The sequence below is a fragment of the Canis lupus genome, chromosome 9 (genome assembly GCF_048164855.1).
Source record: "Canis lupus baileyi chromosome 9, mCanLup2.hap1, whole genome shotgun sequence".
Lineage (NCBI taxonomy): Eukaryota > Metazoa > Chordata > Mammalia > Carnivora > Canidae > Canis > Canis lupus.
In genome coordinates this window covers 37,653,260-37,679,804 of record NC_132846.1, presented here as the reverse complement: position 1 = coordinate 37,679,804, position 26,545 = coordinate 37,653,260, and the positions used below count along the sequence as shown (strand labels likewise).

The window sequence follows — 26,545 nt, the reverse complement described above, 5'->3', positions numbered from 1 at the left end:
GTTTAGCAAGAGATCTTGTAAAGCTTAGCAGTTCTCCAAATTAGTATCAGTAGGTTGGAAGGAAAATAACTCAGCAGTTAGAGATATAAGGTCAAGAAAAGCAAGAAAGAAGGCTCTTGGTTTGTGGAAAACTGAGCGAGGCTTTGCTTGTCTCCAGAAAAGGTGTCAGAAGATGAGAGAGAAAGGATTGCAAACCCCAAGTGCAAAGAATTGCAAAGCTTACTGCAAGGTTTTGGGCCAGGAATGCTGTGGCCGAGGTGGAGGAGGAGGGAGGTTTGGGCAATGAACTGCCCTTTTACTCACAGATATCTACATATGAAAATAAGTCCACCTGAAGATGTTTTATTAAATGGCTGCTAGTATTTTAATTAATATAATCAAGAATCATATTTCACTGTCAAGCTTTCCCTATGTATGATACAGTGGATAAGAAGTCAAGAGCTGAAGCCAAACTGCCTGGGTCCAGATCCTGGCTCCTCTGCTCATCCTCGACCAAGTTATTAATCCGCTCTGTGCCTCAGCCTCAACCTCACCTAGGAATGATAACACCTGATGTTTGTTATTTTTGAAGAATAAATCAGTTAATGCATGTAAAATGGATACAGCAGTGTCTGACACACAGTATGTGCTCTAGAAGTACTTAGTATTACTATGGAACAAATGAGCCCCTCTCTTCCCCTGAGGAAGTGAGTACATAGAATGGTTAGAGGAAGGAAACAGGAATCAGGATGCACACACACTCCTTACACACATCTGAAGGTCTCACAACCTCAATCAGACGCTTTGGGGCTTAACACCCATATTATTAATTGTAAGATTAATTAAAATCCTTAATTGATCATAATGATGAGCAATTTTCATGAATTGCATGAATAATTTTCACCAAGTATATGTTTGATGTTTTTAAACCTCAGGGTTCTAAGTAAAATCACTTTTTAAAAAACCAAAGTTGAAGGCAGTAGTCATAAAAACAAAATTAGACCTAAAGACCCCCAGATCAAGTGAATATACTATTCTGTCTTGATTTGCTGCATGATCTTGGGAAGAAAGGAAATCTCTTCCTTCTATAAACTCTGTCAGAGCTGGAAAGACAACTGATCTGCGGTCTAAAGGATAAATAGAAATAAGTGCCCATTCATTTCTTCAGTCAGTTACGCGAAAGACATATATTAAAGCACCTACCACGTGTTAAGCACTGTGCTGGCTGGTGGAGATACAATGGCAGGTAAGATAAATTTGTTTCCTATGGTCTGAGGGGTAGATGGACTAACAGACAATTAGACACAGTGTGATAACGGCTGTGGGAAGCAGGAGAGTGCATCCTATTTGGAGAAGCAATGGGGAGGCATCCCTTCCCAGAGGCAAGTTATCCAGGTGATGGGGGTGGAGAGAAAAGAATTGCAAATAGAGGCTGGAGATCTGAAAAGCTGAAAGTTGTGTCCTAAGGACAGAGTCCAGAGTTTTGAAGCAGAAGGGAAGAAGCCAAAAAGGTAGGCAGGGTCCAGGGCCTTATGTTCAAGTGAAGGAGTTTAGATCTGTTGAGAGTTTCAAGCAGCAGTCAGACATGGTTATGCCCACATTATATGAGGATCACTCTGGCTATCATGTAAAAAATGGGTTGAGAGGGTCCAAGACTAGGGGAAAGTTCATTGATCGTCATCCCAATGAGAGATGAGCCAACCCATGACCAGGATAGTGGCAGAGTGAATGGCAAGGACCAGCAGACATGGTAATAGATTAGGTATGGGAGACAGTAGCAAGGAAGGGTGAAGCCAGACTCAGATCTCTGCGTGGGGCAACTGCACAGATGAAAGTGGCCTGTCCTCGAGAGAGGGAACATGGGTGTGGAGTTGGGCATGGTGACTTCCATTTCAGATGACTTTTTTAAAGTTTTCAGAAGTTGTTAAAGAATGTTTAAAAGTACCTGAAGACATCTGAGTGAAAGAAGTGGACACATGGGCTGAAGATACAGACTGGGAAACAGCACCATCAAAAAGGTACCTGGAGCCCTTGGCATAGATGAGCCTGCTCTGGAAAGCTGAGAGAGCACAAGAGGCCTGAGCAGAGGTCTGGAGGGATGGGTGTGTGTGTGCGTGTATGCTTGTGTGCGCGCAGTAGGGGGAAGGCTGGAGGGCGTGCTGCTGGGGTAGCAGAGGCTGTGGTACACAGGAGACAGTCTGGGGATAAAACCTCAGTAAGGTCATCTTCCATTAGCTGGTTAACGATGAGTATAAAAAAGCTCCTGGGATTGAGCTATCAATTCTAAGAAAGCCAATTAATTTTATTCTTTTCCAGAGTTGAGTTTAGAATTTCAAATAATCTGTAAATGAATTTGCATCCTATTCATAAGTAAATGCTTCCGGTGATAAAGACTTCCACGTGAGAGACTATGGCTACACTAATAAAAGTTAATCAACATTATTAAAAAATCAGCAGCAGCTGCTGGGGGGAAAGGGGGAAGGTGAAGGAGTTATATTATCTCATGTGACTCAGGAGTCCCACACCTAAATCTAAGTCTGAGAGGAGTTATACTTATGCCACATGAGACGGAACGTTTTCTTTATGCAAGGAAAGTTTCATATGGGACTGTGGGATTATGTTCTAGATGTCTACTTAATAAATTATAATACTGGAAAATTTTATGTGAAAAATTAAATGTTTCTGCCCTCACTGAAACAAAAACGTGACGATCTTAACTAATATATATTACTTTCTTCAGCCCTTCTCAGCATTAGAATTTCACCGGCTTTTCATATTTGAAATGCACAGCGCCATCTAATGGCTACAAACCATAAATCGGAAGACAGGAAGAAAAAGGATCAGAATTAAAATAATACTAATGATGATACAAGCAAACTCAAACAAATTTCAAGTTCCAAAATTATTTAGTGAATGGATCTTGCATACAACAATCTTATCTTCTTCCTAATCATTGCCATGTGAATTGCAAATGATCATATTGCATAGATAACTATAAATGATATTTTAAATTTCAACAGTTCATGATACATCTGTAACCATAAGTTATATTTACATTTTTTAAATCACAAAATCATTAGAAACAATATGTTCAAGAACTAATATGTTCAAGTAGGATGATTCTATTTTTTTTTTTTTTAAAGAGGTAACATCGGGGGTACCACTAGAAGGACTTTATCTTGATTTTTCCAAGGCATGACCAGTCTTCTGCATGGGAAATGATGATTGCAAGCACTCTTCCAGGAGCTTCTCCAGACTGGAGAGATTCTGGGCCACTGAAGGAATCTTGGACTCTAAAGGGAAGCTGGCACCCATTTGATTCTGTTTTGGAAAGCTGTAGCACACGGCATGACTCTTCTATAGCACCACTCTGGGTCAAAGGAATTTCCTATGGCTCACACGTGCTGCCCAACTCTGAGGGCATAAGTAGGAGAAGGGAGGGGAGGAACGTGGCTGTGTACTCTCTTAGTTAATCAGCCGCCTTCTCCCAGGAGCAGCCAGACTCGCTTTTCCAAGAACAATGCCTCAAAGACTGAGCCTTGGGTGTGGGGCTCCCAGAGCCTTATGAGTCACCTTCCCTTCCAGCTCCACAGCCTCTACAAGGCTAGATCTCTTTGATCTCAGCCCTTCTGAGGTGGTGTGAACCCTACGCTATATAGGAGTTGATAACTCCCATAAGAATTGCTTTAAAAATATCCTGTTCTACTTGAAAAGGTTTTGGTTGTTTCTTTTTCTTTTTTTTAAGTATGCTGTTTCACTCTTCCCTCATCAGGTAGGACAAAAATTAACATGACAAAACATTAACATGACAAAAATTCTGTCATAACTAAAACATCATGATGTGTAAAAGTGACATTTTACTGTTTGGTCTTTCTTACCTGTCTTTAAGTTCTCTGGGCAACAAAGATCACTTGTTGCTTTATGCATAACTGCAAATATTTCTTTTTTTAAAAGATTTTATTTATTTATTCATGAGAGACAGAGAGAGAGGCAGAGACATAAGTAGGTAGAAGTAGGCTCCCTGACGAGAGCCTGATGTGGGACTCAATCCCAGGACCTGTGATCAGGTCTGCACCGAAGGCAGATGCTCAACCACTGAGCCACCCAGGTACCCAACAAACATTTCTTGAATTAACTTCCAGGCTTATCAGAATGCAAGGGGGATTCCAGTAACAAAAAAGCCACCAAAAAAAAAAAAAAAAAAAGGGCAGTTTAAACAAACGGGTTAAAAATGTAAGTTCTTTATCAAGGGCATATTCATTTATATGGAGATCATTAGAAATGATGATTTCCGCAAATTGGCAGCAACATCAATACTAAAGCCATTACTGTCTTTGCTTTCTTCTCAGACTCAGAAAAGATCCTAAAACGTACTGGAAACAGAGAAGAGGTAAGAGGTGTGATAAGCAATGACTTGTGAATAAGGTTGATAACCATAGGAGATCAACATATTATTATGCTCTGGGTACTGGATTAGGCGTCTTGTATACATTATGCCATTTAAGACTTGAAACCATCCTTTAAGATAAATGTTAATATCCCATTATGAACCGCAGGAAAAAAAAACAAAAAACTTTTGAAGTTTAGGTTAGTTACTGAGGTCCAACAGCCAACAGAAGGCAGAGAACTTAGGTATACTCTCAGTTAATTAAGTGGCTCTGTCTTCTGGTTGGTCCAAGGACTGGCAACAGCAGTATCATCTGGTAATTTTTCCAAGGGAGATGTTTTTAAAAATCTCTTCCAATAATTCTGTTCAGAAGAGCAGTCTGAGAACCACTTTATTGGACCTGGAGAAAGGTCTTTAGAGATATGTCATAGGGCTCTCTTTGATCTTTCTCCTACATTTTTTGCATTTTTTTAAAATACAAAATTTTTGTTGTTTCCTCTATTTGTAAAAGCATCCATGCTAAATTATTTTTCAGAAGATACATACAAGCATTAAAAAGAAAATGAAAAATGAGTAGTAGCCTGGCCACTCAAGGTAAACAGTGACTTTCTTGGTACATCTCTTTCCAGACCCTTTTCTATGTTTATATACACCCACCCATATTTTGACAATAGAATCAGAAATGCATAATATTACATGACTTTTTTATTTTTCAATGTCCCATGGAAATCTTTTCAGACAATAGTTCTACAACAACACATTGAATGCTCATCTTATGCTCCATCAAACAAATCTACCACCTAATCAACATCACATTTAGCCAAATCTAGTCAACATTTTGATTAGTGACTTGGATGAAGGGGTATGTTGGTCAAATATTTGGGTGACATAAACTGGGAGAGCTGGCTAATATACTAGATTTAAAGAATTAACGTAAATCATCTTAATGGGAATTATGACCCTAAATTGATATAAAACTTAATAACAGGGGGCACCTGGGTGGCTCAGTACTTGAGCATCTGCCTTTGGCTCAGAACATGATCCCAGGGTCCTGGGATTGAGTCCCGCATCAGGCTCCCTATAGGGAGCCTGCTTCTCACTCTACATACATCTCTGCCTCTCTCTGTATGTCTCTCATGAATGAATGAATGAATGAATGAATGAATAAATAAATAAATAAATAAATAAATAAAATTTAAGTAATTAAAAACTTAGTAACAGATATAAAACTTCAAACACTTTTGACTAATATCTCTGTCCAAGTGCCTTATTTCTGGGAATGACTGACTCTGAGAAGGGAGTGAAGGCAGGACAGGCCAATTAACTGATCTGTCCACCTCAATCAGGCATCAGCAAACAAGGCATAGCAAGATTAGTGGCACACCATAAGTGATAAGAATTGTAAATGGCCATCTAGGAACATGTAAAATGTAAAACTCAATATAAAGATATCATTACTTCAGAAGAGCTTGGCCATCCACTCTGTTAATAAGCAAGTTCTATGGCAATTTCCCTGGTAAAATTTTCCTGGAAGAAGTCCTGACATTCAGACAGTGGCTGCTCCCTGGGTTGCCCACTGAGGCTGACTGCTCTAAGTTTGCCAGCCAGTCAGCCACTGGGACCTAGCAAGGCTTCAACTGTTTTGGGAACCAAGTGATTTGGTCTTCTTGGCAAGTGATGTGTGTTTGTACAAGCTGGACAGAGGGAATTCTGACATTTCAGTGTTGGAATGAGGCATCATGTCCCAAATTGGATGTAAAGACAACTGAGGTCACTGTGTAAACCTACAGGGAGGAAAACACTGGGTGGTCCCCTACTTCTCTTACTTCAGAAAGGAAGATGGAATACCAGCCCTTCCCAAGCCTGGTCTTTGTTGCTTTCATCCTTGCTCCTCAACCAGGCTTTTGGACTCTGGGGTGCTGTCCCTGCCATAATCATTTGAAATTAGGTATAAAGGGCCTGTACGTAGCCAGATACATTTGCCTTTGGCACCAGCTGGCAGGGCTTCTAAGAAGGTAGAGGTCTATCAATCTATGTAGCTGTGGTCAATCAGGCATTTTAGGTTTTGCCCCAACAGATGCTTTTCGCACCTTGGGAGAATAATAAAGATTAGTTTATATATAATTAATTTTGCAGCTTACCACTTTCATTGATCACTTGCAACTGTAAAACATAGGGATCCTCATATATACACATGATTCCCACCGAACTTAAAAAAAATTATTACATGGGATGCCTGGGTGGCTCAGCGAGCTGAGCGTCTGCCTTTGGCTCGGGACATGATCCCGGATTCCTGGGATTGAGTCCCACATCAGGCTCCTTGCATGAGGCCTGCTTCTCCTCCCTCTGCCTGTATCTCTGCCCTTCTCTCTGTGTCTCTCATGAATAAATAAATAAAATCTTTAAAAAAAAATTATTACATGGTTTTGTGAATAGATGGGGAAGAGCCCTTGTTGGTGCTCTTTTGATGGAAATTTCTCCTTATTGATCGGACTACAGTTTAGTCCATTACATTTTTCCTATGGGCAATCATTTACCCTCCTCTTAATTTACTAGGTGGTCTATCTAAAATGCATATCGCCTTCCTGCTTGATAAATTGTAAGTTCTGGGACTCTTGGGCCAATGTTCTACACAGAGTGAGCTGCAGGCACAGCTATTCCTCCACAGATCGTTATTAAACTCTTTGTCAACCTTGTGGTACAATCTGATAAGAAAAACCCAAGAGCGTTTGCAGCTTTTATTGATCTTTCCATAATCTTTGGGAGCTGAAATCAGTTATAAACCAAGATACTCATGCTCAGTATTGATTCTCAAGGCCCATTCCCACACTCAGTCACAGGGCTTATTAGGAACCTGCACTTCATGCCACTGTGTTTCAAGGTCAGGAATAACCGTCATTGATGGGTCAGAAATAGCACCTATTCCAATTGCAAGGAATAGAGAGGTGGGCTTTCTCTGGCACATCAATGCCGGGTTTTCCTTAGTATCAAGAACCAGAATAGCATCAAAACAGAGTGGATCCTATATAGTATTTTCACAAAGAAAAACAAGTTGCTCTGAATCCAAAATCATCAGCTTTCTAGTTTTATACATATTACATTTTTAAACTTATGCATATGCTTCTCAGTATAAAAAACTAGATATTCTATGAGTAAGTTCCTCAGAGTTGCTTATGGATAAAATGGATGTTTGGTTAGAAGAGATATTTTTCAGGCTAAAATTATTGAGGCTATACTGTATCGTCTTGTTAGAGCAAACACCAAATTAGTTCTTAAGTATCTGAGTACTAACAGACGGTCCTGTCCTCAGCCACCTCCAAGTGGAGGTGCAGTGGCCTTCTGTCCACCATATGTCCTTGTTAGGCACCTCAGATTTAATAAGAAGTTGTCAATCCCTCCCTAGCTTGTTTGATTATTAAAACATATGGCTCTGAGTTTAACTAGCAACATAGAGGTTCTGTGCTTTAGGAACTGATCAGGATGTTTAATCTTGGGAATCACCACTGCTCCATGACTATTGAAAATTTTGGGAAATGAACATCATCTAGGGTAGATTACCTGAGGGATAGCAGTGCACCCATTCTTTTATATTGGTGGTTTTCCAATTTCTTTTTTAACCATAGAATCCTTCAAATCATTCCTTTCTAGAATCCTAGAATCAGAGAATGGGATGTGGGGAAGAGGTGAGAAGTTCGAAGTCCCACCACCGATGGGACCCTCAGAGCACAGCTTGAAAACCATTGCTAGATCCTAACACCCACCACAAACACTGGGGCAAAGAACCAGAATGGCACACCCAGTTTGGATCACAGAGCCTCCCTAGAATGGCTTCACTGAATTGTGCTTTTACCAAACACCATTATATCTCTTTTTGGCAGATGTTGTAAGAAATAGTCCTAGGAAGTGACTACAATATTTACTTCAAGGATATTGTTAAAGATATTGTTTACCTGGTTTTATAACATCTTCTCTGGGAGAACCCCAAGGAGAAAATGTTTCCTGTTTTTGCACCAGAAATCATTTAAATTCTTCTGGGCTAATGGTTTGTTTTTTCTCTCACGAATGTAGTGATTCATCACCTTGTTTGCGCTGGCCACTAGAAAGCTTAAGAGGTAATCTTGCACACCATCCTGAGCAAGCTACAGGCTTTCATGGCAGGTGCTTGCCGAACCAATTTCTCTTCCAGCTCCTGCTTGTTTTACAAAATATATTCCTTTCGCCTTCACGTGTTTGCTTTGAAGTATTTTTTATATGTCGTTCTATTGCATATTTTAAAGCTACTCTCAATCCTTTAAAAATTACAATTTTTAAGAAAGCAAATTCTTTAATGAGAACATATACCAACTCATGTGCAAAGGATGGAGACCAGAATGAGAGAGTCTAGAACCAGAGAGGACCATGACAAGGTACTAAGCATGTATAGTGTGGAAATAAAAATCTTGAGATCAACATGATTGACATCTTCAGATTCTTAAGGAGTAAGGAATAAGTTTATTCTGTATTATTGCAGAGAATGAACTGAGACTACACAATGGTCATTACCAAAGAAGCTGTTCAGTACTCAGAACTGGAAAAGGACTCACAAAATGGTGAGTTCCTTGTCTCAAGAAGTGCTCAAGCAGAGCCTGAATGATCCCCTCGCTGGGAAGTTACAAAGGTATAGTAGACACCCTTTGAGTGCTTAGCCAGACCGCACTTCCCCTCTTTTAGAAGAGTCCCTTCAACTTTTACTGAGGAGGTGAATGTAGGCAATCATTTGTTGTGTCATGGGACCTTTCTCCACCCCCGTCACAATAGACTGAACCAGGGCTGGACCCCTGACCTCACCCAGAGTCTCCCTTGAACTAAAGAACATGTATGCTGGAGCCAGGAGGAGCTGTAAAGTGATCCAGCACTGGTACCCAAGTACCAGAGTTGTGGCAACCCAAAGCCATGCAAAGCCCAAGACATGGAGGACCAAAACTAAGAGACTTGCTGAAGAAGGTGGCCCGCTAAAGTGCAGAGAGAAGCAGTGACAAACAATGCAGAGAGAAGGACTGCCTGCCTGATGACTTTCTAGTCACGTGAGAGCCAGATCTATTTCCTTCAGTTCCTTCCTTGTGCGACATTCCTCATCTCTGAACAATAGCCTCCCCAAAGCTGGCTTGGGTTTCTGTTCCTTGCATCACAGAAATCCTTACTAAGATCAAAGAGAATTCCCCAGATGGATTATGAGGCCAGAATAGATTAGTGGCTCCCCAAGATAGGTGATCATCAGGTTGCTCCGAGTAAGCTTTCTGGGCACCAGCCCCTGGAGATTGTGATTTAGTGGCAAAAGGCAGATGGAATGTGTATTTTTAACACTGCCCCCTCCCCCAGTGATTTACCTACTAGGCCAATTTGGAAACCACTGAACAAAGTGTCATCTAGGATCCTGGTCCCTTTAAAGTCTCAAACTTTTGTTTAGAATTTGACACAATGCAGCCATCCTCACACTACTTTTCCTACAGAAAGAAAACTAAAACTTTAAACACAACCACCACAAATTCAGATTTCCTATTTAGAGAGAAAGGCCAGGGGCCCCTGTGACCCTCCAAGGATATACACTTTCCAGATTGAATATTAACAAGTCAATATTGATCAGTACACATGACAAGTACAGGTTCCCAGGGTGCTGGGCCAAAGTATTTAAACATTTGAATCAGTGAGCTGGATAAGGGAATTCCAAGTATGTTCATTCAATTTATTGATGCTATCCAACAGGGAAGAGCATCTAAAAACATCTTTCCCTTAGGCATCGCCAGTTTTCCTAAACTGTCAGCCCTCCCTCCCTGGCTTATGGACATTAGGACACATGGCTTTGCCCTCTCATGGCAACAGGCATCTACTTTATTTCATTTCACAATCTGGTAACTCTTTGACAAATTTTAAGTGCTTAGCTATTGATTCCTGATGCATAAGTGAGGGGTTCCTAAAGTTTCAAATAGATATTGTCACAGTGTGAAAGGGAAAGCCAGTACGTATATTCTAGTCCTCAGTGAGGCCATCCTGAAACCAGTGACTTTCACCCCCTCAGGGACAGGGGGATGGCAGAGAAGAGTGGCCTCTAGCCACCTCAACAGATTTGCTGGTTCCACAGACACTGCTCTGCTTTGGTGCCTCCTCCTTCCTCCAGTCCTCACCCTGGGATATACCCCCCTTTCATCTTTCATACTGGATAGTTCGATTCCAGTTTTGATTTAACTCCTCCGGTTCCAGAGCTCTTCCTACTACTCTGTCTCAATTCTGTCACCCATCTTGTGTTCTGCAAATTTTGGGTCTTTCTCCTCTAACTCACCAAGCACACAAGTCAAGTTCAATCCCATCCTGGCTGGTTTATCCACCATCTTTTACCATGGCCATCCCATTCTTAAAGTCAATGCTGCTTAAGACCTAGTGTCATCTCATTCCCACTTCCCACCCCATACTGCTCCCTACAGCTCTGCTCACAACTAACCTCCACTGTTTCTCAATAAGTTAGTGACAAGGGATGCCTGGGTGGCTCGGTGGTTGAGCATCTGCCTTTGGTTTGGGTCATGATCCTGGGGTCCTGGGATCAAGTCCTGAATCAGACTCCCTGCAGGAAGCCTGCTGCTCCCTCTGCCTGTGGCTCTGCCTCTCTCTGTCTCTCATGAATAAATGGATAAAATCTTAAAAAAAAACTTAATAAGTGAGTGCAAAAGAGAACCAACACACAGCAGCAAGGAGCTGTACTTCCAGTGCTTTTAATAGTAGTTAACCTTAGCTGCTGTGCCTCTTCCACTAGGGGGTACCAACTTATAATTTTTGAAACAGGAAGTCTGCTGAATACAGTTTTTAATGAAAAATGAAGTCCAGGCACAGTGAATTTTTAAAAACTTTTCTGAACATATGCTGTAATTTTATGAAGCAATTTAATTTGATTCCTTTCAAATAAAAGCTGCCCCATGGGCAGAGTAATAGGCAACAATCCTGGGTAGCATAAACTTATGTAAGGGAACACCAATTAAAAATTTTGGCTCCATTGTGGTAAGATATATAGTCATGAATTAATTACATGAAATAAGCGCAAAAACTGAATATAGACAAGTGAGGTTACTTTAACTTTAGTAGGAGAAATAGGCATGCTAAACAAAGGATGGTTTGAAAACAAAAGCTTTTATTAAACAAAATAAGACAACTCATATGTTCTGGGGTATAAGATCTACAGTACTAAAAACTGGTTCAATGTTAAACTATGTTGGGTTCTTCTAAGAGGAAGTATGCCCAGACATTATAGCGTAGTGGTTGAGAAATGGATGACGCTAGAATTAAGCTGGCCTTTGACTTCCTGACCTCCCATTATTTCACGAGAATTTGGTCAGCCTCCATTTCCTTAGCCTAAATCTTAGTTGTGCATCAGCTCAATGGGTTTAAAGAATAGTACTTCCCACCTAGGTTTGTGGTGTGAATTAGACAAGATAATGTATATAAAGCACTTAGAGAGTGGCCCACAGATTCTCAATAAAAGCTAACTATAAAAGTATAGTTGGTATAAAAGACACCTCTTGAGATGACCAGGAAGAGAAATCTTTGCATTGAAAGAGATAATCACTATAATTCTGGCAAACATACTCATACAGGTAAGCAATCAGGAGACCAGGGTAGTTAAACAATCTGACCAAGGTCAGTTATTCCCGAGGAACTGGAGTAGAACTTGGACTTCCTTAACATGAAGCAGCAAAAACAAAAACTAAAACAAAAAATCAAGCAGCTTGTTTGCCCTATTGTATACTGCTTTTCCTAGTAGTTGGTAGCCTATGAGCATAGACTAAATATATTCTGTGGTTAACAGTTGATTTTGTTGGCAAAGTTTGGTGAACATAATAAATTTCACATTACTGTGGCAGTGTCAGAGATTTTAGCAGTATGTATTTTAAAGAAAGCCCCTTTCCTACTTTTAGAAATTTATGGCTGAAAAGGAAAGGTTATAGGCAGAAAGATATCCACTACCATAATTTTTGGAATACTGAAAAACTGAAAACAATCTACATGCCTAATAATCTACATGCCCATAGTTAAATGTGGTAGATCCATGGATTTGGGGACCATTTAAAAATTTATGAAGACCACAAAGAAACATGGAAAATATTTATTTTATTCCTTAATCCAAAAGGAGGTAACTTAATAAGTAGAATGATAATAATTATATTTTTATATTATTCCACTAATCAGAAAATATTTATATGGCTAAAATCTGGAAGACAAAAGGGGGAAATGAGGTAATTTTGAGAGTATTGTGATTTAGACTGCCTTTTTTCCTTTCACTTTGAGTTCTCTTCATAATAAGTAAAGAACTATTTAGAATGAGCTCATTTTTTCACTTTATTGGTACTGAAAAGAGTTGACATGATCCAAGTGTCCTTTAATGCTCCATGACAACATGTATAATCAAATGAAAGACACAAGCTCAGAACCCTCATTATACAATGTATGCTGAAGGATATAATGATGTCTCTCAATCCTTGACCTCTCAGAACTTACAAGCTGGTGGAGGAAATAGAATATATACCTGGATCTCAGCATGGCTCCACCTCCAAAATCTTTAACAACCCATCTTATACCAGCACTTTTTCCCTCCCAGCTTTCGTGACACCTGCTCATTAACATCATTAGGACTACCAGTCCCTGGTCTCTATGTTTTTTGATCCATCAGCTTGGTTTCATTTTCTTTGCCATTCAGTTTACATACTAAGGTATATCGCCTTAGCCACCCCTGCCCCAAGAACAGCACTATCTTGAACCTTTATCTTTCCAATTCACCTGCCCTGAAGACCTCCATCCACTGGTCATGTTCAATGTTCAATCATTTGCCTTCTCTCTCCGGATGGTGGGACTGCCCTAGACAAAGCCACTCAGCATCCCTTCATGTGTCCCGGGGCAGTTCCCTCTCCCCCTCCTCTCACTCTTTTCTTTGGAGATGACCTTGCATTTTGGCACACAGAAGAAACTATTAAATCAAAACTGTCTTCCCTTGAGCTGAGCCCAAAGACCAGTTGCATTCTGCATCCATCCTCACTCCATGTCATCCAGTTTCTGAGGGGAGGTGACCCTGCTCCTGTTCTCTAGACCCACTGCTTGCTCCTGCCTTTATACCATCCAGTATCACCCATCTGTAACTTTGCCTGAACTATTATCTTTTCCCCTCAGAATAAACACTAGTCTACCATCTATAGAGAAGCCTTTCCTTTGAAATACATACTCTTCTAAACGACCACCACTTGCCTTTCTTCTTCCTCCCCACCTCCACATTTCTAAAGAATAGTTCTACCCTGTCTCCACTTCCCCTTTCCCTCACCTGGTACAGTCTGACTCCTCCCACTCCAACACCTAAACTGTCCCCACAGAAGTCAAATGCAGTGACTCCTTTTCATGTGTTATCTCACTTGAACCCTCAACTGCATTTCGCATTGTTGACCATTCCCTGTCTTGAAATATTCTCTTTTCCGGACTTTTTGGGACCCTCTGGTGTTACCTTAATTATCAGAATGAATACACTGTTGCCTTCCATTCAGGGAAGGTAGAGCTGGAAAGGCTCTCAGCAGGGCAGGGGGGCTGGCACTTTTAGGGGAGTGGTGGCTTGGCAATTGTTAGACTTAAAATCTGCTAGATTAAGTTTTGAGGACTGAATTTCTTCCCAGAGACTAGTTTTGTATACTCTCTGTCAAGCTGACTGATGATTTGATGATGGAAGTGGCGATGGAATGCAACCATAATAATACAGAAAACTGGGATCCCTGGGTGGCGCAGCTGTCTAGCGCCTGCCTTTGGCCCAGGGCGCGATCCTGGAGACCCAGGATCAAATCCCACATCGGGCTCCCGGTGCATGGAGCCTGCTTCTCCTTCTACCTATGTCTCTGCCTCTCTCTCTCTCTATCTCTGTGTGACTATCATAAATAAATAAAAAAAATTAAAAAAAAATAATAATACAGAAAACTGTTTGTTCTTTTATCTTACTGAAGAAAAGGTGTAGTGGAGACTGGATCAGATTATAGGAACTTGTTGACAATGTTGGAATTTCCTCCCTTGGGGTACAATTAGACATGAGGGAAGTGGAAGTCAAGTCATCTGGCTCTCCCTCAAGTGATCTCCAACAGCTAAAGCCTCCAATCAGCAATTATTCCATTTAATAAGATAATGAAATTTTCACTATTTTTTTAAAAAAGGTTTTATTTATTTATTCATGAGAGACACAGAGAGAGCGAGAGGCAGAGACACAGGCAGAGGGAGAAGCAGGCTCCACGCGGGGAGCCCGATGTGGGACTCAATCTCGGGACTCCAGAATCACGCCCTGGGCCGAAGGCAGGCACTAAATGGCTGAGCCACCCAGGGATCCCGAATTTTTCACTATTAAAATAATATCATTTTCAGTGTCATTTTAGTATCATTTTAAATTTAATTTTTAGTATCATTCTTGTGAAGTACAATTTGGTACTTAGCTACATGCTGTCTATTGGCTATTTTGATTCTTAGTTGGAAGTACTATATCCCCTATGAGACTGCAAATGCCTTGAGGTCAAGGGTCCTTTTTGGTCTAATTCTCTTCTGTCTTCTACAGTACTTACCATAGGGCTGAACACTTGGGAGATGCTTTTAAAAACCCTGTTGTTGAATTTTGCAAGAATGTTAACTTTGCAATTTTCAATGGGTTCTGACCAACAACCCACTGAATGCAATATATTTATTGTTCTAGATTGTACAAAAGTGTAATGTAAAAAATAGTTATTTGCATTTTATGAGCTGGAAGAGAGGCAGGAACTCCTCAATACCCAGGGAGAATTTAGCACAAAGCTGAAATGGCCCAATACTTCCTTATGTATATTGTACATGAAAGCCAGAATCCCAAGCAATGTTCCAGAGCTAATTTGGGTTTTCTTTCTCTTTACAGTAAGTCTTATAAATCCTTGTAGTTGACCTCCCTAGGCCAAACATTCCCAAAGTCCTTGACTGTGGATAGCAGGTAGGTCTTTGGGGGACCTTGGATTAGGCCTTTCTCCAGTCAGGCAAAGAATCTGAAAAGAAAAGGAAATCACAGGTAGTCCAGTGCATTTTTACCCTTGTGTGGTTTTTCCAACAAGGCTCTGAACGGCTTGTAGTCTTCGATTCTCTTTTTAAAGAGTCATTTTATTTTTAGAAAACTGTCCACTTTTCTTAGCTTTGCAGCCAGATGGTCACTCCTGACCGGAAAATCGCTTTCCTTTAAAAAAAAAAAAAAAATGCTAGAATTTGATTCAGGGCTTGAATAACAGGTTTACCATAGGGTAATCTGTCAGCCTTACAATGTGTGGTTAAAAGATGACGGAAAGGGGGTCCATAAGTTAACCTACAAAGACAACAGGGTGGAGAGTCACTCCCCCCGCCCCCACCTCCTCCGATAAAGGAGGGTTAATAACCTGAAATCTGCGAGCGTCCAGGAGCCAGGGCGCAAGCCCTCAGCGGACTTTGCGCTGGAGGCTGCGGCTCCTCCGAGCTCAGGGAAGACGGGCCCGGCCCTCCGCTCACTCGGAAGGCGGAAGCGAAGGTGGTACCTGAGCCAGGCGCGAGCGCTCCGAGGCGGCGTGGGGCCGCCACTCACGCCGGCGGGGAGGAGGAGCGGGCTGCCGGCCCACCCAGGCGGGGAGGAAAGGCGCGCCTCGGGCTCGCCAGGTGAGGAACCAAGGCCCGCCCCGCGCACCTCTCGAGAGGCGGGGCGCGGCCGCCGAGGACCCGCAGGGGGCGGGGCCGGCCCGGGGCACCTGCGCCGACGCGGAACGGAGGCAGCGGGTCGCCTCCACTCGCGCTCACCTGTGCGGGGGCCGCCCCCCCTCCCCAGCTCACCTGGGCCGGCGGAAGCTCGAGCCGGGAGCAGCCCCCCGCCGCCCGCTCGCCCTGCGCGGAGGGGCGGCGCCCCCGCCTGGCCGACTGCGAGCGCCAGGCCGCCCGCCCGCCCGCCCGCCCGCCGCCCCGCCGCCCCGCCGCCGCCGCCGCCGCCGCCGCCATGACCTGGAGCGCCGCGGCCCGGGGCGCCCACCAGCCCGACAACACCGCGTTCACGCAGCAGCGCCTCCCCGCCTGGCAGCCGCTGCTGTCGGCCAGCATCGCGCTGCCGCTCTTCTTCTGCGCGGGCCTGGCCTTCATCGGCCTGGGCCTGGGCCTCTTCTACTCCTCCAACGGCATCAAGGAACTCGAGTACGACTACACGGGCACGGCGGGCACCGGCGGCTGCTCGGCGTGCGCCCTGGCCGACCGGGGCCGCGCGCCGCCGCCGCCCTGCTCGTGCGCCTGGCACTTCTCGCTGGCCGAGCTCTTCCCGGGCCCCGTGTACCTCTACTACGAGCTGACCAACTTCTACCAGAACAACCGGCGCTACAGCGTGTCCCGCGACGACGCGCAGCTGAGCGGGCTGCCGAGCGCGCTGCGCCACCCGGCCAACGAGTGCGCCCCCTACCAGCGCCGCGCCTCGGGCCTGCCCATCGCGCCGTGCGGCGCCATCGCCAACAGCCTCTTCAACGACTCCTTCTCGCTGTGGCACCGGCGCCGCGCCGGCGGGCCGTACGTCGAGGTGCCGCTCGACCGCACCGGCATCGCCTGGTGGACCGACTGCCACGTCAAGTTCCGCAACCCGCCGCTGGTGAACGGCAGCCTGGCGCTGGCCTTCCACGGCACCGCGCCGCCGCCCAACTGGCCCCGGCCCGTGTACGCGCTGAGCCCGGACCCGAACAACACCGGCTTCGTCAACCAGGACTTCGTGGTGTGGATGCGCACGGCGGCGCTGCCCACGTTCCGCAAGCTGTACGCGCGCATCCGCCAGGGCAACTACTCCGCGGGGCTGCCGCGCGGCTCCTACGTGGTCAACATCACCTACAACTACCCGGTGCGCGCCTTCGGCGGCCGCAAGCTCGTGGTCCTCAGCAACATCTCGTGGATGGGGGGCAAGAACCCGTTCCTGGGCATCGCCTACCTGGCCGTCGGCTCCCTCTGCATCCTCGTGGGCTTTGTCATGCTGGTCGTCTACATTCGCTACCAGGACCAGAACGACGAGGACGAGGATGAGGAGTGACTCGGGGCGCCCTCCCTGCTACCTGCCGGAAGTCCCCTGCGAGCTTCTCGGGCTAACCCGCGTCGACTCCAATTCCAAACCCCAATTCCAGCCTCGCCTCACGCCTCCTCCTGCTGTGATGCGGGGGCCCGAGGGAGGAATTACACGAGACCGCCGTTACCCATTCTCCCCACCTTCACCGTCTCTCCAGTTGACCTTGGGCTCCTAGAGCCGCCGCGTTGGGGCGTGGGAGGGACGGTAGAGATTCCTGTTCTACTCTTGCCTGATGAAGAGCCCGAGACCCAGAGACCTTAAATAACCCGTGCAAGGTCACGCAGCCCTTCATTGGCTCCTGATTCTGACTCTTCACTGTTATCACTACAACACAGTGCTTTTCTTGAGGGGGTGGGGGAGGGGATGTCGGGGAGAGAGTGAAGCCCACAAATAACTTGCTGAGGTGCGGAGGGGTGGGAGAGAATATATTTGGTGAGTTTTAAGTCACAAGATTGTAGGTGGGCTTGTAAGACTCCAATAATTGGACACAGATTCCGACAAGATAAGGCTGGAGTGAGAGACACCCTCCCCCGCCCCTCCCTGAAGCTGTGTTTTAACAAGCCTGTCTGGAGAGTCCTCCTGTATTCCCTCCAATTCGGGAATCACTGTCCTGAACCAGGGAGGGAGCAAGTACAACACTGTGTCTGAGATTGGGCCTGAAACAGTGACCTGCATCCCGCTTTTCAGGTAGCGATTTGTTCGCAGGGGCAGTGATACAATGTTGCAAGTTTTGTCCAACATCCTGCCTGCAACCTAGAAAGCTCTCCATCATTTGTGGAATGAGTGGGGACAAAACTTGCTATCTCTAGAAATCTGGCATACGGATTTGCAGGACAGGGTTTGTATCAATGTATTTAATATTGGAGGGTTAAAGTGAAAAAAAAAAAAAAACAATTTGCCAAGTACGGTATAGAAACTTGAAAATGCCAAATCACTTTGCACAGCTTGGAGTCAGGGTTTTAACTTGATCATTAGACAAATGGAAGGGGTCTTCGAGGGAAAATGATTTCCCTAAAGTCTTTGTGTCTCCTGACTACTGACTCAGCCCTCCTTGTCATCTAAATTATTTTTTATGCTTAGAGAAAAAAGTTTTCCTTTATGCATACAACTGCCCTAGAGTCTAAGAAAAAAATTTTTTAAATCTGTGTTCTCAAATGAAGGATGCTAAAAATGCTAAGGAATATAGTCGTATGTTATCGAGAATCTTAAGAATTATTTTAAACTTAAAGATAATCTTATAGTCTGACTACCCTAAAATTACCCCGTTGTATGTAAAGTTATTCTAAGGAATAGATTTTTTTAAAAAATTAGTTTCAGGGGTAGAATTTAGTGATTCATGGGTTGCATCTAACACCCAGTGCTCATTCCATCAAGTGCCCTCCCTAAATGTCCATCACCCAGTTACCCCATCTCCCCGCTCACTTCCCCTCCAGCAATCCTCAGTTTTTTTCTTATGATTAAGAGTATCTCTTATGGTTGGCTACCTCTCTGATTTCGTCTTGTTTTATTTACTTTTCCCTGCCTTCCCCTATGATCCTCTGTTTTGTTTCTTAAATTCCACATATGAGTGCGATCATATGATATTTGTCTTTCTCTGACTGACTTATTTCTAAAATTTCTAGGTTTTTAAAAAATCACCTCCTTTTTATGGCAAAGCAAAACAAAAACAAAAACCCCTGGTAATATTATCTTAACCAGTTTTATTTCCTGAAAGTAAACAATTACCTGGTATTCTGTTGGAACTGCCCGGTATCTGCTCTCTTTTACAACTGTTTTCCAGTTACTACTGATTTTGCTCATGCCTGTACCGTAGTACAAGACATTGACGTATTTTTTTTTTTTTAGTAGCCAAAGAATATCGAATCGCATTGAATAATTTACATTAATGTTATTGTACTCTATTCTAGTTTTTGAAAATTAATAATTGATGAACAGCATGCACGATCAGTGACCTGTCTCAGACCTTTTTTTTTTTTTTTTTTCAGACCTTTTGTAGATATTGTGAGTTAATACTCTGCCCCACTATTTTACAGAAACCAAAAAATATTTTGGTGACTCTGGTGTACTGGCTTCTCACTTTCTGAGTGCAACACAATTTCATTGTCAGATTGCATATTGCGATGTTAAGCTATGAAAATCTGATCGTTATGTGTATGTGGATAATTTTTATTTATTATGAATGTTTGATCAAGTAGCTTACTAGCCTAGCTGTCTTTATGTTCAATAAGAGAATTTACTACTTTTTACTGTGTGGCTGAGAACAACCATGTATTTTGCTATCCTTTTTACAATATTTAGTCCATTGCTATAAAATTTTTAACGAGACTACAAAATTTAAGGTATTCTGATTCAATCAATGAATGTGGTTCCAGGCCCTGTTCTCTGGGCTTCTCAAAGAGAATAAAGGTTATGTTTGTCTTACCTTTGTTATCATGTTTGCTTAATTCTTTTGAACTATGCTCTTAAAGTCACAAACGGTACCAACCACTTTATTTGTTATTAGCAGGTTTTTATTACAGGATGAAAATATCTTTCCAAATAAGGCTCACAGTGAACTCAGTCTTTCACTGTTAACTTCCTAAGACAGAATTTGAACTTACATGAACATAAACAGTAATATGAATTAGATAATCTTCAACTATTACTTGAATTTGGTAAAATGCAGTCAATTAAAAAAAACTGTGAAAACTTATTAAAGAATGTTATTGTAGCAGTCTTCTCCATTTCTGCATTTTACTCAAATTCTAAATTGCAATTATTTGTTGGGTATTTTGTTTTTTGTTTTGTTTTTGTTTTTGTTTTTTGTTGTTGTTGGGTATTTGGACTACAAAGCCTCAAAAACTTTACAAACAAAAATATGAAGCATTTTCCTGTGATCCCTGCACTGTAGCATTTTGTTTGGTATCTCAGGATTTCGGTTGGGCTTAAAATTTCACGTTGTCTAGTAAATGCCCCTAGCTAGAACTGTGTCTTCTGGAATGAGACAGAAGCGATTGAACCTCAACAACTGGACTGGAAATGTGCTTTGATCTACCTTGTTAACTAAACCACAAACAAAAGAGAAACAAATGTGGTCGGTGGGTATTCCCAAAACAATAACATAACAGGAAAGACTCCAGGTATCTTCAGGATCAAATCAACTAAACAAAGAATTTGCCAACTGCGATCATTAAAAATCAGAGGCAGAATAATAATCTGGGATTTCTGTTAGTAACAAACATGTTACCTTCGCAATGTACAACCACAACTCTTTCTGCCGCACTTTAAATCTGTTGCTCTTTTCCTGTCATTGAAGATCTCAACAACCTTGAGCAAGTTCTCAAAGTTATTGGTAAAGCTGCAATGTAATCAATTCCTTATATGCTGTTGGTTATAAGTCATCACTGACTATAATGATCGTAAGTTCTCTCTTATTTTTTCAGGCACTTCTTTTCCTTTGCATCCCAGATTTTTTTCCTCCATAGCTAAAACATAGCTGACTAATTTTAGATGACAGATTTTAAAACTTCAATTTTTTCCTAAGAATTAAGCAGAGTAGTTTTTAAAATTTCATTAAGAAGGCCTTCATGAATCTCACTGAAAAATACACTACCTTCCTTCGTGAAGAGATCTTACAAATGAGAACAGCCCTTTGTGCAAAGAATTTGCAAAAATTGCTAATAGCATTGTCTCTATGTATACAGCCATTGCGAATCATTGCCCCGATAAGACTAACAACATGTATTCAAGAAAAACACTTCCCTCCCTCCTGGTTTGCCACCTGGCGCTATGATTCCCACCATGTAGATTAAGTCAGTGCAGCACGCTGCATTCCTTATGTCATGTACTTGGCTGACCAGCTCATCATAGGACAGAGAAAAACGTTGGAGGTGATGAAACCCAGCAGAGACTATTTGCAGACTTAGAGATAAAAGAGAGGGAATAAGAGGGAAAGACAAGGCTTAGAGCACGAGACATTTTTCTGAGCCAGCAAGTGTCCAGAAGACAGGGAAGGGGCTGGCGGCAAAGGGAGCCCATCCCAGAGGGCAGAGCTTACCAGCAGGCTCATGGGTGTCAAGGCCTTTGAGAAATTCAGTAAGCAGTGGCTCACCTCCTTCTGAACCCCTCAGCTTGTCTTTTTGATCAGTTTGAGTGTGATTTATCTTTTTCCTTAGAAGCGAAAAGTATTACTGTCAAGAACCTTTGCTAATAGCCTTGCCCTCCACAGTGAGCTCTTAACTAAGTTCCCATTAGAGTGGCTGAAACTTTACATTACTGATGAAAACTGTAAATGATGTGTCATTAATAATGATACTTTGTTCTCCTAAAAGGCCTTTGTTCTGAAAGTCCAAGGTGCTTAACACTATGTGGTCTCATTAATCTTACCCATCAACATGCATGAGATTTTAGAAAGTCATCAACACTGACGAGAAAGAAATATATTCCTTTCTCATATTCCTTTCTATTTTGCTCTTTTTTTTTCCCCTCAGAGCTCTCTTTAAGTAGTGTTCTAAAACAAAAGCATAAGTTCTGGATATGGTAATGATAGTCATTGAAATGGACCACTTAAGTATTTTCCAAGGAAGACTTAATTCTTGTTTTGATTTTAATAGGTAAATGTCAGTTACCACTTGCATTAAAGAATTCAAAATGGGAGAGGCAACGCTGCCTATTCATCATGGTCGAATGTAAAATACTTTTTACTCTTTTTCCAAAAGGTTTTAGGAAGTAAGACTTATGTTACATTAACATAATTTGCCAATAATTGAATTATGGTGTTTCTCAAGTTTTACCTAAAGGGACAAATTAGCTCATATGTTCATTTTCCAAAATCTTTAAAAACAATACTGAGTATCACATACATAGATGGTATTGAACCCTGCCTTCCATCCAAACTCACATTTCCAAGGGCCTAGGGGACACACCTAAATATCCTATAGGTAGCATAAGCTGCTTGTGGCCAGTGCTAATTCACTGGCCTCTTCTCCAAGTGCATTCTTCCAAAAATGGTCCTGGTGGGCAAAAATGACCCCTCTATCTCTCTCAATCACTCAAACCTAAAATCCTGAACTGATTCCTTGACTCCTCCCTATTTCCTTTTACATCCAAATAGTTATCAGATCCTGTTACTTCAATTATCCCAAGTGTACACTGAGTCAGGTATCTCTGTCACTGCTCTGGCCCAGGTTTTTATTATTTCTCATCTGACAGTTAGAGGAGCCTACTAACTGGGAGGTGGTTTATCCTCCACATCCCAGCCACAACAAGCCAACCAACACATAAATCCCATCCCGTTCCCCCTGGTTTAAAATCCCTCACATCTGTGCACAGCCTACAGGTTGGCCTCGTTCTAAATCTGTACCCCCTTTGCCTCAAGGGCCCACCAAATTCCAGCCGTATTGAATGGATGAATCTAAGAGGCCTGAACCTAACATTCTTACATCTTACATCTTTGCCCGTGCTGGTCTTGCTTCTCCACCTGACCACCCAAACCTCCTCATTCGTCCTCAAGACCAAGATGTGCCTCTGTCCTCTGTGAAGTCCTCTGCAAGTACTCTTTGCTCCCAACCTAGTCTTGCCTCTGTGCTTATTCGTCTCTCAGAGTACTTACTGTGTTGCCTAGAGATTGCTTATTTGCTTATCTTTCTCCATATCAAGACAGTTAGTTTTTTGATGGCTGAGACTTTTTTTTCCCTCACTTATCTTTATTATTGCCAGTGCCAAGTTGAGTGACGAGCACACGGTGGGTCTTCAAATATTTGTTGAAGGATGATGAGGAAACCAATGACTCCATTCCTTTACTACCACTGAACATATGATTTCCTATAATATAGTTGAGGAATATTCCTCAAATATGCCTCAAAATAATCAAGGAAACAAATGAAGTGTGGATGCGACACTCTAACATCTGAAAATGTAAAGGAAGGAGTGCTGGGAAGGCACATAAATTCCTAACAACACAAACATGCTAAGCTTAGAGTTCCCATCTGGGTGAAGTAAATGTGCAAGCAGGTCTTCCTCCATAAACTTATTTGCAAAAATGCACAGCGGATGGGTTACCTTAGTCCATTGATAGTGAGGACAGTTACTTGATACTCAAAGGTAATCAATGTCTTTCCTATTAAACTGAGTAAGTTAATGGAATGTTTACATTTTTGTAGGGCTTCTTTATGGAGATGAACGTCTATACTGTAAATGAACATTGCTTTCCTCTGCCAGGTAATTACCCCAGAACCCATTTAAATGAAAATAGCATTTGTAGAGAAATATCCAGAAAGGAAAGCAAAAATAAATGTAATTGTACTTGTCCCATTTGCCAGCTCATGTTTGGTTTATAACATTTGGCACATCTTGATATCTACATAATAGTAGTTTTAAAACCATAAATAATATTTTACAGAGGTCACACCATAGTTATTTAAGTTCAGGGGTTTATTTCCCTGAGCACTAAGTAGCTATGAATGAATTATGTTTAGTCTGATCTGCCACAGAAGGGCCATAAACTTCCAAGTCATAGCAAACCATGGAATATTACTTCAATACGTCAGGAAAATTGTACATGTAAAAGAATAATGCATGATAAGGGAAAGGTATTTTTATTTTTTTAAAGTAATATATGTTACTGGGCAGCAGCTATAAAATCTTGTTATTATAAACTTTCCTCTGATTCTGGAAAACAAGTTAAGGGACAGCTTTGCATTGTCAGCCCGAAGCTGACAGAGCAGGCCATGGAACCAGAGGAAGGCGAGTTTGGCCCTGAATCAGGAACAGTTTCTCCTCCTCAGCACCCCATATCTCAAACCAATGAAAACAAAGAAAGGCTGCAAGAGCACAAGAGATGGTTTTACAAACTCCTCTGCTATTGGGATTCTCCTCTGGGGATTCCCAGGCAAGTGATTTTGTAGATGCTCAGAATTGAGGGTAGAAAGAGGTTTTAGCGTTAGGCTCAATTCACTCTTAAAATTATGTCTAGTTAAAACACTTAAATGAGATTGTGAAGTACTTACAGCGTACCACACAACCCACTAAGTAATGTCACCGGGTTTTCTCGTTCAATCTTTACAGCCACCCCAATTACCCTCATTTTTGCAAATGTAGAGACAAGAGTTTTGCTAAAATAAACTAGTTCAAGGCTACGCAGTTTGGTGTGAGACAGCCAGGAGTCTAGCGAGCTCTGGTCGGTGTGACTTCAGAAGCTTCCTTAGCTACTCAAAGTCTACAGGGACAGGACCCTATGAAATAGACACTATCATCATCTGCATGTCCAGGATGAGGGAGTGGAGGCTCAGAGAGGTTAGGTAACTAGCCTCAGGCAGCTCAGATAGTAATGGTGAGTCAGTCAGTGCATCAGGCTGAGAGGCCATCTACTAAGGAACTCAAGGCCTCATCCTCTATTTTTATTTTAGTTTTTTTATTAATAACGATTAGCTATCAATATTAAAACTAATCTTATGAAGAAACAAGACTAGTCAAGAAATCCCTGGAAATGAAGAACAGTGGTAAGGGGAAATTAGGAGGGGGAGGGGGACAATACTGCTTAACTTACTGGAGAGGAAGACTTAACAATAAAGCTTCAGGAATTTGCACAGAGTGATTGCAGTGCAGTGACAGACAACTAGATCATTGGGACGGAAAAGAAAGAGATTCAGACAATGAGGAAAAGCATGAAAAAAAAAAAAAAAAAGATTATCATCCAAGAGAGTGGTTGCCCATAAGAGAGAAGGAAGCAAATGAAAGCAGAGAGAGGCAAACAGGGGGATCTAAGGTACTGGTAATTTTGTTTTTCTTAAACTTGGAGGTTGGATACCCTGGTGTCCATTTTGCTGTTGCTTCCGAAATTGTGTACGTAATGGAAACTAATAACATCCTGGGGGATTTACCCTGTGCTGATGGAAATCCGTGGCCGGGGTTCTAAGACTGTACTTGCACGATGCCGTTAGACTCTATTGTGTCCCGTGCTCCTATAGACTCAACTATTAGAACATGTTATTCTTCAGCATTTGTTACCTCATTAAGGAACTTGGGAAAAAATTTCAAAATGTAATATTTTCTTTAAGTTGAATCATAAAAATGACACTAGGTGGACGACTGCCCAAAGCACTGGGTTTTAATGGAAAGTTCCAAGGAACAGAGGCGCTCCTGCTGGTCAGTCCTTGGGAATCCTGAGGGCTCTGACATTCTCAGTTGATCCAAATGCTGTATGAAGGATGCAAAGCTCTGCGCAGTGCTAGGAGGGGATTAGAAGATGCCCCTCCGGGACTCAAATCTCCACATCTTCTCCTCACTGTCTTTCATCAGAGCAGAAAAAACAGGAGGAAATGCAATCTAACCTAATCTAATTTAATGCAGATATCATGGGAAGGGAATGAGTATTTTATTTTATTTTATTTATTTTATTTTTATTTTATTTTATTTATTTTATGAGTCTCATTTTAAACACATTTCCTCGAATCTGTTGCCAAAGGTGAACTCGTCAGCCAGGCAGTGGGGCTCGGGTCCCAGACCCTTTGCCTGTCATAAAGCTTCACATTTTTCCTGTGTCGCACCCCCCAGGGCTGGGACACATTTTATGGAACTGTGAAGACGAGGTTTCAACTATGCTACCTTCCATTCATCTTGGCCCTGCTGACCCTGCCAAGGACTGTGATCAGAGCCTGACTCCTGGGACACAGAACGCGGTGTACGGTTTCTCAGGTGGACGCCTGTCCAATCCGAAATGGGAATCCCGCTTCTAAAGGTGTGCACTACTGCCCTCCGCTGGACGGACATAGAATTACCAACACTTTACCTCGACCTAACCCAAGTGGGAAGGGGAAAAAAGTCTGCCTTTATGCGATGTGCATGCTCATGTGAAATTAGTTCCAAAACTTAAAGTTCCCGAGATTAAATAAAATACAAATGCTCTTAAACTGCATAATAACTCCATGAGTTTTAATACATCCCAACTAATCTACTGAAGAAGAAATTGGCATGTTTAACTTTTATTCAAATAATACAGAATATTGTCTTCAAGTCTAATTGTAGTGGTTACTACCGATTTAAATTTTTGTCTCTTAAAATATCTGTGTTTACTTTAGAGTATGTCATAAAGG

General features: G+C 42.4%; 1 protein-coding gene across 1 annotated transcript; it reads left to right on the top strand.

The window, feature by feature from the left end:
- Nucleotides 1-16,359: 16,359 nt before the first annotated feature.
- On the top strand, nucleotides 16,360-19,895 carry TMEM30B (transmembrane protein 30B). Its single transcript, XM_072838844.1, has one exon. The coding sequence runs from the start codon at nucleotides 16,380-16,382 to the stop codon at nucleotides 17,439-17,441; it is 1,062 nt and encodes a 353-aa protein (XP_072694945.1). The 5' UTR covers nucleotides 16,360-16,379; the 3' UTR covers nucleotides 17,442-19,895.
- Nucleotides 19,896-26,545: the final 6,650 nt, after the last annotated feature.